Source organism: Gavialis gangeticus, unplaced genomic scaffold, assembly GCF_001723915.1.
Source record: "Gavialis gangeticus isolate Ggan-Ray unplaced genomic scaffold, GavGan_comp1, whole genome shotgun sequence".
Classification (NCBI taxonomy): domain Eukaryota; kingdom Metazoa; phylum Chordata; order Crocodylia; family Gavialidae; genus Gavialis; species Gavialis gangeticus.
This window is the reverse complement of record NW_017729015.1, coordinates 15,120,591-15,139,933: the sequence shown is the minus strand read 5'-3', so window position 1 is coordinate 15,139,933 and position 19,343 is coordinate 15,120,591. Positions and strand designations below refer to the sequence as shown.

General features: G+C 37.3%; 1 protein-coding gene and 1 pseudogene across 1 annotated transcript in view; both read right to left on the bottom strand.

Moving 5' to 3' along the window:
- Positions 1-550: 550 nt before the first annotated feature.
- LOC109294258 lies at positions 551-10,369 on the bottom strand (annotated as a pseudogene).
- Positions 10,370-11,903: 1,534 nt separating this feature from the next.
- Positions 11,904-19,343, bottom strand: part of ZBTB8B (zinc finger and BTB domain containing 8B) — an 11,975-nt gene continuing 4,535 nt past the window's right edge. The window contains exon 3 of the mRNA XM_019512303.1: positions 11,904-19,045. Coding sequence (XP_019367848.1) covers positions 18,728-19,045 — 318 coding nt within the window. The 3' untranslated portion in view covers positions 11,904-18,727. The remainder of the gene's footprint in view (positions 19,046-19,343) is intronic.

The window sequence follows — 19,343 nt, the reverse complement described above, 5'->3', positions numbered from 1 at the left end:
TAAATTCTGTCCATGTCATTAGCCAAGAGTCAAATTTACCCCAATTAAAGTTTTTATTGAATAAAACACTGCAAAATTTGACCCTACGCTAAAAGGTAAAAAATAATCTGTATAATGTATTTGCCAGGGCTGAAAAAGAATAGACACAATAAAAGAATAATATAGGAACCTGTAATAGAAATACTATTGTGACTTCAGTTTCCTGATACTTTTGTGTTATCTTGTAAACATTTTTGTAGTACAAGTGAAAGAATACTAGATTAGTGAGAGACAGTTAAAGTTGTGTCTAAAAATAAGACATGTCATCTGTCACATAATATGGAGTGGCAACAGAATGGAGAAAATATTTTAGCTAGAAATTTTGTTTCAAAGATAACTACTATGGCAGCTGACTCATTTTCTCCTTCAACGCTGTTAAATTTGATTTGCAATGTTACATTTAAGAATGTAACAACATTAACAACCTTGCTAAGTAGTCAATAGCAACATGAATGATCTGTTACTATGACATTACTAAGTCTTGTTTTTTTATTTAAAACTTTGTCTCTGATCCTGCAAAGTTGTGTGTATGTGTTTGAGTTCAGCAGGACTGCTTATGTGCTTGTAGTACATACATAATTCTTTGCAGAATCAGGACCTAGAGCAGATCTAGTCAATATTACAATGAAGGAAAAACAGTTAAGGACATTCAGTGCTATTGAAAAATAATATCTCATCCTTTTCTTTTGGGTCAAATTAAAGAAGCAGCTTTATCCAACTTTGTCAGATACTATTTCTTTACTTATCAGGAACAGACAAGGCTGCAGCAAACAGTGGATAAAACAACAAATATCTGTCTATAAACTTGGTTACAATTTTCAAGTCACATTAATTGCCTAACTCTTCTAAGAATCCAAATCACATAATTAGGCCCACAGATAGCAAGTGCTGTACATTTGAAAGCTGAGCAGATGACAAATTAGTGCATGCAGATACCACTACGAGAAGGGTTTTTGAAGCTACTCTACATATAAGTCTCTCTACTGTATGTATATAGAGTCCCAGGGACTGCAGGTCAAGATCACATCCTTGGATCTCCTGTTTCATAGCCGGGGTTGCTCAATGATGCACATATTTGCAGCTATTTGCTGCAATATGAGTTACCTAAATGTCTAATTGATAGTCGGTCTGTTAGTAAGCACGTTTATAAGATATTTACCATAAAAATATTGTCTTTTGTTAGCAAAAATATAAACATCATCATCACACACATTACAACATACTTCTTTTTTGGATTTAAGTAATTGTAAAAATAGATGTTAGTGAAAGTTAAAAGATCCAAGTCTTATACAAAAATATATTGGTGTGGAATATTCAAAAGTTCAAGAACAGTATATTTTCTCCATTATATTTTATGAAATATTCACTAATACACAAAAACAGAAATCAGTGTAATCCAGAAGACTGACATACATTTATTTGCAAGACTATTTTGATAGAAGAGTTGTAACCAACTTTTCTCAAACAAGAGAATAAAATACATTTATTTATATTACGATTCCTTCAAAAGTACAAAAATGTTACTAGGGCCCTGGCTGGAGAACAATTTGTGTGACTTCATTCCTGGACTGCTTCAGCATGGGGTAATTAATCAGTTATTTTTTTTTAGACCTGGATCAAAAACGCAGCACAACGGTGGGGTTAATTAGTTCTCGTTCTTTTTTGTTAAATGGAAAGTGCATCCAATGAGAACACATGAATAAGAGTAACAACGTTTAGAACTTGTATAGAACATATTGTTTTTTAAAATGGCAAAATCATGAGAGCAAGTAATTGCGAGAATTGGATTTTTCCTTAATTTAAAAGGATTAAAAACATACTGTCTAGTAGTTCTTGACTGGCTTGTTTTCCATCCTGGCTCAGGATCCTTTCCTGAGCCATAGTTCATGGCGACTTGATGAGTACAAGTCATGCAGATAAGACCACATCACAATCATAACAACAGATTTTTTTATATGAACCAGACTTGGCATACATGGCAAAGATTTAAAAGTGAAGGTACAGGTGAAATTTAATAAATCTTAGTTCATTCACAACTAGCTAATACTTTGCTTTATTTCCTTTTCCTCAGTTTCATCTTCAGTTTCAACTTCCTGAATGATTAAGCCAGAGTCATCCACAATTGCTGTGGCTCTGTGATCTTCATCAAAGTGCCATCTAGACTCCTTGTCCTCTTCTGATGCAAACGTAAATGATTCTTCAGCCTCCAAATCAATAGGAATGCTTTCTATACCAGCTTCAGTCAAACACTCATTACATAACCTGTATCTCCTTGTGCCTTCTTGTACCACCTGCCTGGTCAAGTCAGTCACGTGGTGCTTGCATTTTCTGCAGATTGGCTTGCAGGCCTGGTGAATCTGTGAAGATCAAATGGATAGCATTATTTTATCCAACAGCACAACAAACAAAACTTATTTTCATAGTCTGTATCTGCATTTTTACAATTCTTTGATTATTAGAATGCATTTTTTTCAGAATAGAAAGGGACCCATGCTCATATTTCCTGAGTCTATTATAAGAGTCTTCAAGAGAAAGAACCAGTCACATAGTGTGATCACTACTGCATCTTAAATGTTGAGAAAAATATCTGCAGAAAGCTTTAAAGAAGATTTTAAATTAATTGAGAAAAAAAACTTCTAGATCAGGGTTTCTTAACCTTTTTTTGTGCCATGGACCCCTTTGGCAGTCTGGTGAAGCCAATGGACCCCTTCTCAGAATAATGAGCGTCTGTAGACAGGAAAACTGCGATCACGTACGATCTAGCAGTGGGTCTAATAACTACCGTAATTTCGAAGTAGTGATGAGCATAAATGATCTTTTGAGATATCTGCAACAACTGTAATGTGATATGAAAATATCTGTGATTTCTATTGGTGACAAAGTCACAGGTACTGCTAATACAACCGTGGTTTGTTGCGTACATTCATAATTGAAGGAAATGCTAAATTTCAGTTAGAGTTTAGTGAAAATAAAGATGTAATTTTTTCCCATCCAAGTTCATGGACCCCCTGAAATCTATCCACAGACCCCTTGGGGGTCCATGGACCCTAGGTTAAGAACCCCTGTTCTAGGCTGATTTGACAGCACTGCTGATATAAATTCTCATCGATATAATAGCCCAGCAGCACCAATTTTTTACCAATACGTTTCCCTGCACTAAAAAAATTAGCACCCTAATTCACTTCTGGGTATAGTTGTGCCTCTTGCAGATAGGAGGATAGATTTATAGGCATTTTATCTTCAGTTCAGCTAACTCTTCTATGAGTAGGGTCAGATAACGCAGTGGCCAAAACTCTTTAATCTTGCCTGCATTACATTTTCCCTTTTTTCTGTCACCAGTAAAGTTGCACTGGTAGTAAACTAGTGTAAAAACAGCTTTTGTTTCTTAAATTTCTCCTAGTGAGACTAGTGAAGAGGTAGTTCATTGTCCACAGCTATTTATAAGGATATGGCTAAGTGAGACTCCTGTCCTGTAGCCTGATTAGCTGGGCTAGCTGAAAACTGAATGACCTAACCAGGGCCTAGCCCCTTCCCACTGACTGGTCCTTGGTCTGCTTTTAAGCAATGCCCCCAGCACCTGAGCCTTGCTGCACAATGTATTGATCTCCAGTCCTTAGGCAACATCTGTCCTGGTAACTTCTCTGGCTTCTGCTCTAGCATACCTGATTGTGCATCTAACCCCTCAGGCTTCAGATTTTTTACTTGACCTGACCCCTGATTCTGGGTGGTCCCTGGTTTGGGAATTTGGTTTCTGACTCTTGGCTCCTGACCCCTCCTCACCCCCTTGACTTTGAACTTAGATCTGCCCTCTGTTGCTCTGACCTATGGCCCACCTCTGCAATCTCTGGTTCAGCTCCCAGCTCTACCTACTAGCCTGGATGACCCAGTAGACTGTGATACTATTTACTCCTTAGTCTCTATACTTAACTTTAAACAAGATTGTCAGTCATATAAATATTGTTGATTTTTGTGGAAATCTTACTGAGACAACTGGTTCATTTAATCATGGGCCACCAAACAACTTTGAAATTATAATGTCTGTCAGAGATAGAGACAAACTACGCCAGGGGTGAAGCGCTCTGTCTCCCATTACAGTGACATGAGCCACTCAGTTGAGGGTAAGAAATGAAAAATAGGAGCTAGCAACTACTTTTTTCCCTCTGAAAATCAGCAGTCACATCTTGTTTTGACGGGTAGTATCATCATAATCTATGCAAAGCATCAATAGATGCATAGTTCTGGATAATTAATAATCTTTAGTCAAAGGAAAAAAAACTGTAGAAACAGATGTTTCACAGTTCAGGACTGAGGTTTGGGCAAAATTATGAGGTTTAGAAGATATTTGTCCTTTCAGGGCTATAACGTTTTTCTGGAAAAGGGGGTGATAGAAAGATAAGCAACACTGGGAAACACTGAGCTATTCTAGACAGGAACATGGAAGTAATGCTTAATTTGAACACTAGCTGTACAATACATTTATTTTCAATGTCTGGGTTATATAATTATACTATAATTTACCACTGTGTTCTGAAAACAACAGCACCATGATCATGTTACAATCAGAGTTGTTCTTCAAATCCAAACCATAAGCTCAACAAAATGGTTTATTTAAATGTTTAGAGGCTATTATTTGGAAAAACAGCTTCACTGATCATTTACAGAAGCAACTGGCAGGTTTAAGCTATAGGAATCTGTTAAAAAAATTATTTCTCTGTTGAAAAAATATACATACTGTTTGAAAATGACTATGTAGAGCAGGGGCGGGCAATTACTTTAGGCGGAGGGCCGCTTACTGAGTTTTGGCAGGCCATCGAGGGCCATATTACAGGCAGCCCAGGGCAGATAAATGTTAATTTTCTAAATTTTGTAGGGGCTCTGTGGGCCAGACAGAATGGCCTGGTGGGCCAGATCTGACATGCAGGCCGCATTTTGCTCACCCCTGATGTAAATGCTCTAGTTTGGTGAATCTTTTACCATAAGCTTCACATGGATAATGTTGCTCCCCTGTGTGACAATGAAGATGATGCTTTAGGTCTGCTTTCTGCTTCACCATATGGGTACAGAATGGACACTTGAGCCTCATAGCATCTGTTACAAAATAGTCCTGTCAATTTTTAAACATTTCAGGCCTTTCCTATTAATGGGAAAAAGCAATGACTGAATTTCCTAATTGTAGTGAATATTATCATGCTTACCAAAGTTACTGGATTTTCTGATTTCTAAGTTATATTTTGAATGTGAAAGCCAGGGTGAAATCTAACAGCCTTTTTCCCTTAAAACTGAAATATTGGTAATTGCATCTTTCCAAACAATGTTGAGTTTGTAGCATAGCTACTTGAAGCATTGTTAAAGAACTGCCAGTTTTACTAATGTGTTTATACAGAACAAGTGTCTTTGCTAGTTGACCTTAAACTCCTGCCAGATTAAGTATTTTAGTGTTGACACAATCCAAGGTTTTCAACATTGCCTTTGCTATTATGAAAGTAATTGTGATGTTATGAACATCAGATTGTGACAAAAATTAATGAATCAATCAGAAGAAATAAGATAGATAAAACATAAATTCTGTTTACATTCAAAATGTATTGGTGATTGCAGATAATTACAAAATAAATTCATTGACAGAATGGCAATAAGAGATTTTTTCTCCTCTCTGAAACACACTTGAATTCTGAAACTCTGTTCCTTTGTTCTCAATAAAGGACTTCCCTGCTGCCCTCCATGCCTTCATTCACTCTTCAGCCTACAGCATGCCAACCTCCCCTGGCCAAATGCAATATAGCAGGATGACCTTCAAGAGCAAGTCTGAACTGATACATTTGTTTCTGATCCTCAGCCACATTAAGGTCTGGACTCTTGCAGTCCTGTAACTAGCCTGAGGGCAAGGTGAAGAAGGCAGAAAACTACCTGGGTGGAAAATCAAGCTTTCTATCTGGAGATTTGAAGGGCAGTGCTGTGGCTGTTAATTCTATGCTGCAAAGGACCTGTAGAAATGCTAATGAGGACAAGGGACTGCCTAGAAATAGCATGGACCTATGCAACCAAGAAAGAGTGAAAGGGACTATTTACAGACTGTAATGAGATAACTATAGGAGCCAGCTGATGAGATGGGGTGAGAAAGGACTTTCTCATCAAGTATTGGAATGTACCTGGTATATTAGTAAGCCAGACACCAAAAAGGGAATGTTGATATTTTGTGTACGTGTTTATTCCAATCCAGGGAAAGGAAGAAAATTAGACTTGGCCAGGCACCTAAGAAGGGCATGACTATGTGCCTATAACACAAGTCAGACTGATGAAACTGCTTTTTGAGCCAAATACTATATGTGGTGGTGGTGTTCTAAAGAGGTCAAAAAAAAATGCTCCCTGGACCCTTTTGGAAAACAGGTTAAGTGCAAATATGTGATTGGACCCCATTGTCCAGAGGGCCCTTTCAAGTCCGGTGGTCCTATGATAAAATATAGATTTCAGAACTTGCCTTTTTACATCATGTAGTCTTCTTAGTGATGGACAATACATAGAAATGAATCGGCTACTATTATAGCCTTTCGATTCCTTAAAGGACTGTAGAATCCTCATGGAAATCTGTTAAAAATGTTCTTGCCTTCCTGTCAGCAGGGGAGACAGAGAAGGAACTAGTCAATTCCTATCCTTGCTGAGAAGCTTGCTTCAGTTTGTTCTGTGTCTCAGCAGGAGAGTAATTTAAATCGATATAGCATTGCCATATGCAAGATTTTTCATCTGTATTTCCTTAAACAGTTTTTTGGTGAGAAACAGTGAAATGGCTGCTTGCTGTGCATTAAACAGAACCATAAGCTATAAGCCTATTTTATTCTGTGATAAGCTGGTTTTAGTTTTGTGTTGCTTTTCTTAGCTTTCCTGCTAAGCTAAAGACTATTTTCTAGTCTTATTCTCTCTGGAGCCCTACATTGAAAGTTCAGTACACCACCAAAAGAAGCCATTGAACCTCAAAGTGATAGCCAAAACAAGGGGGTAGCCTGCAGCAATGGAAGGCATTCAGAAGGTATTTTCTTGCAAAATGTTTTCCATTACTAATTCAGAGTCAGCATACAGACACTGCTACTGGGGCTTAATTGAGGCAATAGCCAACTATTACCTCTTCACAAAAGAGCTGTGTAACTACAAGAGATTTATTAGCTGCTTCTTTCTAAAAGAACTAGACACAGGAGCTTCAAGACTGGTCAGTGGGTCTTTCAACATGTTTATTATTGAAAAAAAAAAAGTCAAGTCATCCATTAAGAGAGAAAAGCAATATATAGCTAATAATATCTTTCCCTTGTAAGTTTTATATCAAGGAATTTTAAAATATTTGCCTCTCAATAAATAAAATCTGGAGAAAGATTCTTCAAAAAGCTCAGGTTTAGGCACTAAATTGGATACAGATTTCTTTAGGTTCCTCAAAACTGAATCAAACCCTCTGTGTAGCTGAAGCAACTCAATTACAATACACCTTTTGTCTTTTTTTCCTGCTTGTTTTTGTTGTTGGGGAATGAAGTCTGTAATTATATATTTAGAATATAGGCAGTCCTTGATTTTACAACGTTTGAGTTATGATGAGTGGCACTTACGACGATTATAAATTGACACCTCCTTTTGACTTTCCAACACTTTCTTGGTCAATTGATAGGAAGTTTGGTCAATTTATAGGAAGGATGGAGTGCTTAAACCAGGGGGTCTCAATCCCCAACCAACGGATCCATGTCACCTGGCTCACGATGCTCTCCATATATCTAAAAATTTGGCAGCAGTGGAGCAGTGGCCATTAACACTGCCACCACTCTCCCACTGCCAAATTTTCAAGCCCAATGTGGCCAGAAGATGCCCTGGATGGGCTGTTGCCATGTGGCTAGATCAGGCCCACAGGCCAGATTCAGCCTGCAGATGGACCTGATACTGCTCATCTGGCCTGCAGGAAGAAAAGGTTGGGCACCACTTGTCTAAACTATAAAAAATGAAGAATTACTAACTGGTGTTCTATCTGGTACAATGTTTTTTCTGTTTGTAAAGCTCATAAAATAGATTGGTATATACACTGGTGAAAACTGAATGACAAATTCTCTGTGGTACCTATACATTTCCAGAACCCTGTGAAGACCTTAGGTAAATAACACATATTGTTTCCTGAAGGAGCATTACGTATTTCTCAGCTATATTTAGGGTATACCCAAGACAAGTTCAAGTTTGAAGACTCTCTTGGACTTCCCTAAATGCTAGCTTACATCCTGGGCAAGTTGAAGAAACATATCAGTGCATTCTTTCACTCGTTACCAGCTAATTTGTTTGTTTTTTTGCTGGACACTCTTCTCTCAGATTGTTCTTTCATGTGGTATTCCATCAGTTTGACTTCTCCAGTGGTAGTCTGGAGTAGCACTGCTAATCATGGCATTCTACATCAGTACACATTTCTGTTAGTTGTCCTTGGTAGCAATAATTGCAGGAAATTGCTATTAGAAAAATCCTTTCTAGAGGGATTTTTTAAAAGTTTTCAGTGAGGCAACAGTCATTATTTAAAGGGGGATCCTAAAATGAGACTTGATGAGATCGATTATCAAATAGTGACTGGCAACAAAGCACTTTTTATCAAGTTCTTTGGACAAAAAAGTATCTGTTTATAGTAACAAACATTAATTAATGGAATCTCACTTATCAAGCATTCAAAGTCATTGTAAAGATGTATTGGTTATGTCTGAATGATCGGCAATCTGAAAATATAACACTGAAGCTTAAGTTTAGTGCATTACTATAACTGTTTTTTTTCAATGTTTAAAGCTGATAATGTTGAGTTGAGTTTTCAGATGTGGTACAAAAATTCAGCAGAAAAAAATCATATAAAATCCCAACAGCAAAGTAATAAATATTTAATTTACTCTTACCTTCAATCCAACTCCCCATAACACCTAAAATTGTGGGTATATTTGCAGACAACTCATCTGTTTGGATGACTTAGATTTGCTGGCTGATCTAAGTGATTCACATTCCTACTGGGGTGCTAGCAAACTCTTTAGCAACAACTCTGGCCCCAAATCATTCTGATACCCAACATGGGCAGAGTCAACTTCTGTATCAAGCTGGACTTGCTCATCAAATTGAGAAATGTGACTGACTGGCTCTGCATCTCTAGCTCCATATTTCCATGATTTATAAGGTGGTACATCAGAGGACTGTGACAATCCAATACGTTTGATACATTTTTTAATGGGATGTCTTCTTTGAGTCTGTTTGGTCAGGTGAGATCATTGGATGTTCCTTTCTGAAGCTGGAGAATAAGTGCCTTTACTCCAGCAATTCCTCCCCACCACAGACACCCCAAGATCAGAGTCCATTTCCAAGCGTGGAGGACTGCTGTCCATTCTGTCCTGTATAAACATGGACTCTTGGCTTCATTGGTGTTGAGCTCTTTTTCTGAAAGACCAAAGTAGCAATCCTTCTCCTTCTCACTGATGTTCAGTAAGGATTTAATAAATGTCTCACAAGCACAGATGCTATCTGTCATCTGCAGGTAGCTAGCAGCTGATATTACCTCTATCACATTTTGACCAGTAAGGGATAATGCGCCTGAATACACAAAGTCCAGCATGACCATGGGAGAACATGGGGAGAAGTGGCCATGCTGGAGGAGAGAGACAGGCTGCAACTAGATCTAGACAGGTTACAGGGGTGGGCGGATGAGAATAGAATGGGATTCAACACTGACAAGTGCAAGGTGCTGCACCTGGGGAGGAAGAACCAGCACCATACCTATAGGCTGGGAACTCCCTTCTCATCAGTGCAGAGGCAGAAAAGGATCTTGGTGTCATTGATTACAAAACAAACATGAGTAGCCAATGTGGGGATGTGGTCAGGAAGGCTAACCACACCTTGTCATGCATGTACAGATGCATCATGAGCAGGTTCAAGGAGGTGATCCTCCCCCTCTACGTGGCACTGGTCAGGCTGCATCTGGAGTACTGCATCCAGTTCTGGGCAAGATAGACACCTTGCCAGGGTTGTTTGACCCCCGCGTTCTTTCCTGCCTATGGCAGGGGGGCAGACTTGATGATCTACTCAGGTACCTTCAGACCCTACCAGGTATGAAACTATGAAAGTATCAGGGGAGAACATATGAAAAGTAGCTGTTGTTGGCTAGCTAGTGTCTTTTGAGCTCTGGGAAAAAAGCATGTTGAAATAGCCAGTACTGGCAAACAGCACATTTTGATGTGTATTGAAGACTTTCTCCTCAACCAGGATACTGCAGTCACAGAATAAGCCTTGCCTGCGCTTGCTCATTCAGTTGCAGTAGGAGGTGAGATTGGCAAGAAGAAACATCCATTCCACAGAGGGGCAAACAAGAAGAACTACTATAAAAAATTAAAAGTTATATTTATAAACCTGGGCAATATGAAAGGAATCATCTGATTGGCTTGGCAAAGGTTTCACTTGTGTAGGTGTACCACCCACTCCATTTCAGGATCTTGATAGATATCACAATCTAAGTAAGGCTGCTTGTTGTCAGTATTTGATTAAAAAATACTGGTACAGCCATGGGTGGTGATGTAACTTCAGTAAGTGCCAACCTTTCCTCAAAGCAAGTCATGAAACAATGCACTAGCGTGATACTAATATAGTTCTGCCTTTCAACAGGGATTCTGAACACTCTTCATCAGGGCACTTTTTTTCAGCTAAACTGTCTTGGCCCAAAGCGATGGCCAAATTCCCACTGTTGGTGTATTTATGTTCCGCCTTCCTAAAGTCACCTGCAGTTTCAGTAGGTAATTGTATTATTCAGTTTATTTTCTAAATCAGTGGTTTTCAACCTATGCTCCACAGACTAAGGGGTCCACAAAAGATGACTATGATCAAACAAAAGTATGTGAATCCCCACATTCACAGTACAAAGGGGTCTGCACCTCCATTCAAAATTTTTAGGGGTCCACAAATGAAAAAAGGTTGAAAACCACTGTCTTAAATCGTCATGCATTACTGATGTGTTGCTAAAAGTTGTCATGTTATGCCACTGGATGGGTTGAAACTTGTTAGTGGGTTAAGTTATTTTAGTATGTCATTTGGAAAGATTTCCTTTGTGGGATGAATGCCATTGCATAAAACACAAATTTAAAAAACACTAATAAAATATTGCCTTTGTTGCTTAAGCAGCAGCAAAAAACTGGGGGAAAAAGATCTAGTTGAGCAATATATTTTTCTTACACTGTCCAAAGTTACTATTTGTAACTTTTGAGAAGAGGTGGGTGATACTGAAACACAAACTGTCAGTATTAGCAATTACAATTAACAACTCTTCTTTAGATACAGAATATTTTAAGAGTACCGATCCCATAATTAGTAATCAGGTATTGATTGCGTTGGAAAGAGAATGTAGTTTACCCTTAATAGCAATTTTTTTCTTTCCAACATCCATTCCTGCAAGAGCTTATGACAGGGCTACCTTTTTTGGCAAAACAGGCTAATGTAAGCACCCAGTCACTGCTATGTTTGCATATACAAAAGAATGGTGCCTGCTCCCTGCTGAGCTGAGCCACATGGGGCTGCAGAGCCACTGAGAGTATAGCCCTCATTCTCCCCTCTCCCCACCACCTGGCTGACTGCTTTGAAACTTGAAACATTTCAACTACCCTTGTTTTGTTTCGAGGCTGTTTTGAAGCCCTTTATTTTGTTGTAGCTTCTTTCAGCTTGAAATGAGTTGAAACGAAACAGCCAACAAAATTTTGTGCAGCCCTAATGAGCTGACATACTCATTTAGTCTCCTAATTGCTGTTTCCTGAACAGGTACTAACTTGGAATATTCCACAGAGTAACTTCAGCCATCTACTTCAGGCAGTACACAAGCTGTCTATGCAAAGAGAAAATAAAAACATGCCACATTTTTTATTGTTAGATATTTGAGTTTTCTGTTCTTTAACTATAAAAGAACTGGACTACATACAACAATATAAACATATAATACATATACAATTTAACATACAATAAAGACAAATTCAGAAATGCACCACTGTAGAAAAGCAAAAGTTACAAAAGTTACAAAAAAGCACTTAAAGATTTGTTTCCCACCCCTTAAAAAGGGTAAATTGCTGCTATATGTTGGTGGTATACACAAATTTTAAACTTTGGTTTAATTAACTTTTAAATCAGCCACCCTGACACACACACACACACACACACACACACACACACCAGTATCAGAGGGACAAATACACTTGGAAACCTATCAGCTAATGATAAAATGTCAGTGCTGCTTTCCCATTGGTGACCACTGGAACATTTCCAGTATTAAGATCTCCAAAGGTCTGCCTGGCTAGCACTTCTCCTATTGCACAATGAAAGGTTTAAATACTGGGCAGTAATCTTTTGTCAGACACTGAAAAGATCCTACTGTTAGAGTTGCACAGTGAGACTAGTGTTCCACATAAAACTATTGTCCCTCAATGCTTATGGAACCAGGGGATAATCGATTAGATGTCAGTTCCCTCCCTCTCCTCAAGAGAAAGGGTTGCCTTAGTATTTCATTTTTTAAAAACTGTATCTTACCTTGCTGTTACGTAATAATAAAAATACCAAGGCATTTTTAAAGAGTCACATTTCTCTCCTGTTTTTAACTGTTTATTCAACTGAAAGTACTATTTAAAACAGTGAAAATATAACAGAAGTTGGAGACTTACAGAAGAAGTAGGGATAACTGAGGAACTTCCTGCACATTTGTTTGCTTATCTTTTGTAACTAAGCATGCTTCATATTTATTACTGTCATACATCAGGAAGATTTGGTTTAGTTAACCAACTCATCTGTTTCAAGAAGTTGATTGAACCCTAATATTCAAAAAATACTTGTTGTCATGCTGGCCTTCAAAAGTGGAAAGGCAGAAAACAGCCTTTACTGGATCAGCAAGTACACTAAAGTGTATAATTCTGATTTCATATTGGGCTCCATAAAAATAAACCGTATATTGACTTTGAGACCCATGCCTTGAAGACCTTACAAGGTACTTGCTGGATCAAATATAGGTGCTTTCAGGCCAAACAGCTTCTGATATTAGGTGCTGGCTTAACTTTTGGTTGGTTTAACAGTCTCTCAGTTTAATACAGAAGCTAATGAGTCCCCAAAATGGAAATATTCTAAATTATTTGTTGATCCAGTAAAAGATGCAACATTATCTACCTGCTCCAACAATAAAACTTAAAAAAATATATAAAAATAGAGCATTTCTAAAGCAAACAATCTAACATTTCTATTTGAACAGTATATGGGAGATTTCGTCTCCCTCATTATTAGTTATTTGGGCTCAAACAGTAATAAAATAATTAGAATATTATTGGCACAATCAATGACACCAACATTAACTTAGCATTCACATAATAAACTTCAGTTTCAGAGGTACATAAGTAACTGAAATTTCAATACAAACTAAATCTTACTGTTCAAAAATACCTGAAAGACTATTTCTGATCTGGCCCCTAGTGTTCCAAAAAAATAAAATAAAATAAAATAAAATAAAATCATGCTTAACTTCATGCATGATTAGTTCCATGTTGCATACAGCCACTCAATCAAGTATGTATTTAAGTCTTTATAGGACTATTAGCTACAGGTATGTAAGAAACCTAAACTCACATATTTTGGTAATTCTAATTTTAAATTGAAACTGTTCTGCAAATGTTTTTGCAGGTCTATAGTTTTGAATGTAGAATACTGCTTCTCTATTTTGGGATGGTGTTTAAATAACTATGTAATGTAACTGTCATATTTAATTTGTGACCATGCTTACACTGATTTAAAATAGAAGTTTAATTTAAAAGAGCAGTACTTGCTTTAGTCATTGTCAGGAGCCTTCCTAACTAAAGAATGTTCAAGTTTGCCTTGGCAATAGTAACACCACCACCATAGTGGTGGCCTGAATCCTACTACAATCTGTACATGGGAGAGCCAGTGACAGGATCATGACTACATTTCCTTAACTACCAATTTTCATTTAAGAACAGCTGAAGTCTTTAAAAGATTTTTAACAATTCCGCACACATAGAAAGTCTAAACTTGAAAGTTCCAGAACTGAAACCTCAATCAATCACTGAACTTATTTGTATTGTTCATACTGCATTATATTGTGCTTTCCACTTTCTAGAAAGGTGAAGAAGGAAAACAACCCACAAAATAAAATTATGCATGCCATAGTGCAGAAGTATATTATCAACTTTTAGGTTTAACCCCAAATTTTAGTCCTGTGAAGACAGACAAACTTTTGCACAGTGTATAGCCAACAAATATGTTTCCACCTGTTAGCAAATGATAATGGTTCATTTAAAAATGTGCACAATTCCTATGTGATGTTTGAAACTCCAATGCTGTAGCATTAGGACCCATAATATAACACATTCATTCCTGACATGGAAGAAATGCAAAAAGAAAACTAGCGAAAAGTAAAGTGTATTTCTTAACTGTTCACTTAACATAAACACATTTAAAATAATACTTGTTTTGGATTTTCTTAAATGTACTGCTGTTATTTTTGTAACATACAAGTTTGTCACCACTGGAGGAGATAAAGGGAAAAAAAATCTCTCTTTCTCTCTCCAAGTTTATGATATGCATATGACACCATTTTCCGTGTAGCCAGTTTCAGTGCTTTCTTGGCAGCATGCTGCCCACTCCTCATACTGCCACAGGGGAGGGGAAAAGACAGAAAAAAAGAATGATACCAAAACCATAAAAATAGGTAAGGAAATTCAGTTAGGAGTAATACCTGATTATATTTTTGATACTGATTAGACTTTTATTTGCTTCCCACTAAAAACTGGATTTTTATTTACACATTGTCCATTTTCAGCAACAAATGGATTGAATTTCCAGAAACTAAAAATGAAGTAAAAGCCTTAACTTGAAATTTCAACAATTTATGCAGTCAATTTGTGTATGTTTTGTAAAATACAAGAATCACTACCTCAAATAGGTTTATTTCTAGAAAGGGCCAATAACTTTTAGATTGCTCCAGTATCCAATAATGTAGTAAGCTCGCTTATGTAAACAAGGTTCATCTTACAGGAGTTTGGGTTAATTAAAAGGTAGACTAGGTTCAGACTCCAGCTATCAAATTGCTTTTCAAGTATCAAACAAAGTTATTCAATTTTGGAAGATTACTATTTTTAAGGTTAAATCAGGTCTTGCACCAGGAAGTGAAATGCACTATTGATATCACCACAGCATGCATTTCTTCAGTGAGAAACAGTGCAATTACGTGCAGAAATAAATTAAGATATCCATTCCTGAACAAAGATCAGGAATGGATCAGGAATTACAGGAATACATCAGGAATTATGAAAAAGTTTAAGATATGTAGTTTCCATGACCTTTTAAAAACTTTGAGAGAAAAAAGATCACATTAGAAACTAGACACCTAAAAACAGTCGTTTGAGTCTTCATTAAGCACCATATGAATATTCTTTTAGAACAGATAGATCATTTCCTCAAAGCTTGCAAAGGCTGAATTCTCAAAGGAAGGTTTCAGGGAAACATCATGGTACTGGGTGGGAAGCACAGAAAACAGATTTACATGAACATCTATCACAAGAAAGTGAATAAAGTACATCTTTTTCTACTAAATACAAAGGCTGAAGCAAGGCCCACTGAAAAACAAAGCAGCACAATATGACAGAACAGGAAATAGCAATTTTGGTGGTTACTTTCAAATGGTATGTGAATTGAATGTCTTTCCCACCCACCCCCTTTCCCCCCACATTACACAAAAGTTAATACAGGTCCATTCTCTATGCACGAGACACACAAGAAAAATCTCTAAGACCAAAGAAAACAGGCTGAAATAGAACTGTTGAAGGTCACCTCTTAAATTTGGACATACAGACCTTCACAAGAGCAATGAATTCCCTCCTCTGGAGGTCTTCACAATTTCAGAGTTCACTAGTACATGTCTCACCATAGCTATGCAGCTTTCTTTGATTAGCTTAATCACCATAAAGCTCAATCATAGCTCACTAGCCAGTACCATATTCAACTGATATTCCAAGTCTAATGGCCTCTAAAATATTTACAAGAAGGTGGCATCTCTCTGTCAGACTGACCATAAAGAACAGCTTGCCTATTCATTAAAGGTTAGTTAGAGTCACTATTTACATTCCTATCCCACATTCATTATACAATATAGCCCTCAACAGTCCTACATATGAGGATTTCTTTTCAAACATCTCCACATATAAAAGTCCTTCCCCTATCTGACAATGAAATCTCAGAAAATACCACTATGAAGCTGGGTTGACTAAGCAGAAATAAAGAAGTAGTTAGAGATAAACCCTATAGGACTATAGGCAGAATTTTCAAAAGTGACTTAAGTGATTTAAAAACCCACCTGGAGGGTGAGAGTCTCAAAAGTGCTCGGCACCTAAAAATAGAGTAGGATTTTCAAAAGAGCTTAGATCCCATAAAGGCACCTAATAGAAACCGTTTAGGATGCTTTTGAAAATCTCGCTGCTTTATTTAAGTGTCTGCTGGGTGACAAGTTCTTTTGAAAAATCTAGCCTAGTACTAATCGTCTTCTCGGTACAACTGTGATATATCTGTTCAGATATCTCTAACATCAATTTACAAATTATTTGAAATAATTATTTAGGAGGATTTGTAACAAAGTCTGTTTACAAACAACATCCCTTTAGTATTTTGCACCACTCAATTTAAAATCAGACAACATAAACCCAGACAGAGATGCGCACACAGGCAGAGAAGGTAGCGTTTAAAGAAATGTTGATTCTGGGGAGATTTATCAAATAGATCTATTTATCTTTCACTTATTTTTTTAATTTCTCACTACTTCACTAAATAATTAAAGTGACCTGTTTAAACAAAAGCATTTTCTTTCTTTCCTCATCCTACTTGATTTTGCAATGAAGTTATAATGCTACATTTGTGATACCATAATCACTTCTGTTCAAAATAAAGTGTGACATAACAGAATTACTGCTTCACTATAGGATGGAGCAGATAGAGAAGCTGAATTGCAGGGTACAATGTTCTTATTCAATCTTTGAAATAAAAGCACAAGGTATACAGAAAATAACTGGTTAAATTAGCTGCTTTTTTATAAAAATGTTCCATTTAGTTTTTCCCAATGCAATGTCTTCCCTCAAAATATAAAACTAACATTTTCTTTAAGCAAGACGATCTTTTTTTAACACTGACATCTGGCTTCAATCTTCTGTTCTAACATTTGATCCAGAATGAAACTCCTATACAATATACCTTTTCACTAAACACTTATGAACAAGATAGTAAGAAAGGGCCATCTATGTAGAACATGCACTTTCACTTCATGGAATCCTCCAACATTGTCTCCTCACTAGTAGTAAGTTTAGAAGTAGCTTATCCATGAGCTCCCCCCAACCTGAGTTTCCCAGCTTAATTTCTACAGCTTATAGTAATTCACTACTGGAGAGGTAAACTGAATACAGTGACCTCATCACCTTCACAAACCAATTTGCACCTATCCCACAGGGAGAATGCAGGGTCCAAGTTGGAATTTGAGCGAGCACTTGGATGAATTCAGTAGACAATGTAAACCATCATGGCAATCACCAAAGACTAAGAAGGAAAAAAAAACTCTCACACACACACGGAAAAGAAAAGGATTTGCATATGGGGATGCTATAGCATATTTCACATGGATATTTGCTTGACTGCTTTAAGTGTGGTTTACAGGAATATTTAATGTGTAGTTCAGATTTTTCTTTGGAATTGCCCCTTAGTTATATCAGCAACAGATCTAATTATTTAAACTACTATAACTGGAATTCTGGAAGTTACCACATTTCTAGTCTACTAAGGTCATAACTTCTACTTTAAAAGGATGAAAACAGGAAGATAGTGCACTTAATCTTGCTTGAGACCAGTGCTTGTTAGATGATATGATATTTTCCATGATTGTGAGTCACTCTTGATAGTTTTTAATCCAAATCTAATAGCATTCAAGACAGACTTGAAGATCCACAGCTCAAGTTCTGTTGCTCCCCAGCAAGGAGATGCAGCGAAAGAAAAGCTGCCCAGAAAATTAGCTTGCTCTCTGAAGCACATGTAAATAAGCATATGTGAAGATTCTTTCCTGAATATACTTCCTTCTGTAGCACAGGTCTTGTTATCTTGGTTGTTTATCCTGCTTTCCAGCTCAAATACTATTCTAAACTTTAGGTTAAATAAACTAGTAGGATCTACATATAGGACTGTCAGAACTGAGCTGGGAAGATGGTAAAGTAGTTTAGAGAAGTCTAAAGTTAATGATGAAATGTATTTTTTTTCCTAGATGATGCCTCCCCTTTGAGATCAGCAGTGGGGGCTGTGGCAGCATTATGGGAGGAAACTTAGTATCAAACGAACATGGAGATATTTCATCTATAAAAAAAAAAAATGTTCTTTCCCTCAAAGCCAGGCTGTAGAAGCACAAGTGGAGACTGCAAGGAACCCAGCCTCTGTTTAGCCAGGACAGGAAATTTCCCTCAGAATGCTAGTGCACAGCACTGGAACCTTAAAAAAAAATCCAAAATTAAATTCTTCTCTTGTGTTTTATCAGAAATGGAATCTGCTAATAAAACACTTGAAAGAACTGCATAAATCTGCAGTTTTCTGCTGCAAAATGACAAATCTCGGAGATGATGCTTTAAACCCTTCCACCTTCCTTTTGTTGCTACATAAGTGCCTCCCGGTCTGATAAACTCCTGTGGATTTCTTGTTTATCATCACCATCACCATCGTCATCATCAGCTGGATCATTTTCCTCACCAGATTCCACGTATATGGGCCAGTCATTGTCCGTATCACCCTTTTCTTGACTTTCTGATGATGGTTCCATCAAACTGAGGTTAATAGGCATGGAATCCTCATGTGTAGTGGTTACACAAGTGCAGCTGTCACACAAGCCAAAGCGTCGTAATCCCTGTGACAGGCTACTTGTAAACGTTCTTCTGCAACCTTTGCAGATAATTGGCTTATTTGATCGATGCACCTGAAGTAAGAAATAAAATGTTACGGTCAGTTGGGTGACCCATGTTCTTGCCCTGACCCTCCCGGGAGACCATCTTCCTCATCTTTCCAAAACAGAAAAGTGTCTAAAGCCAAACTTAAAAGATAGAAGATTCGCTTGAAATAACAAAGGGTGTGGACTAAAATAGTACTGTTGTATCAAATATCAGTCTTGTAGCTTTAATCACTGAGGTAGTCTGTTCTGTTGGCTGAAGACTATACTTCAAAACAACCATCATTCAAAACTTGATGTGTGTATTCACCCCCCCCCCCCCCCCCCT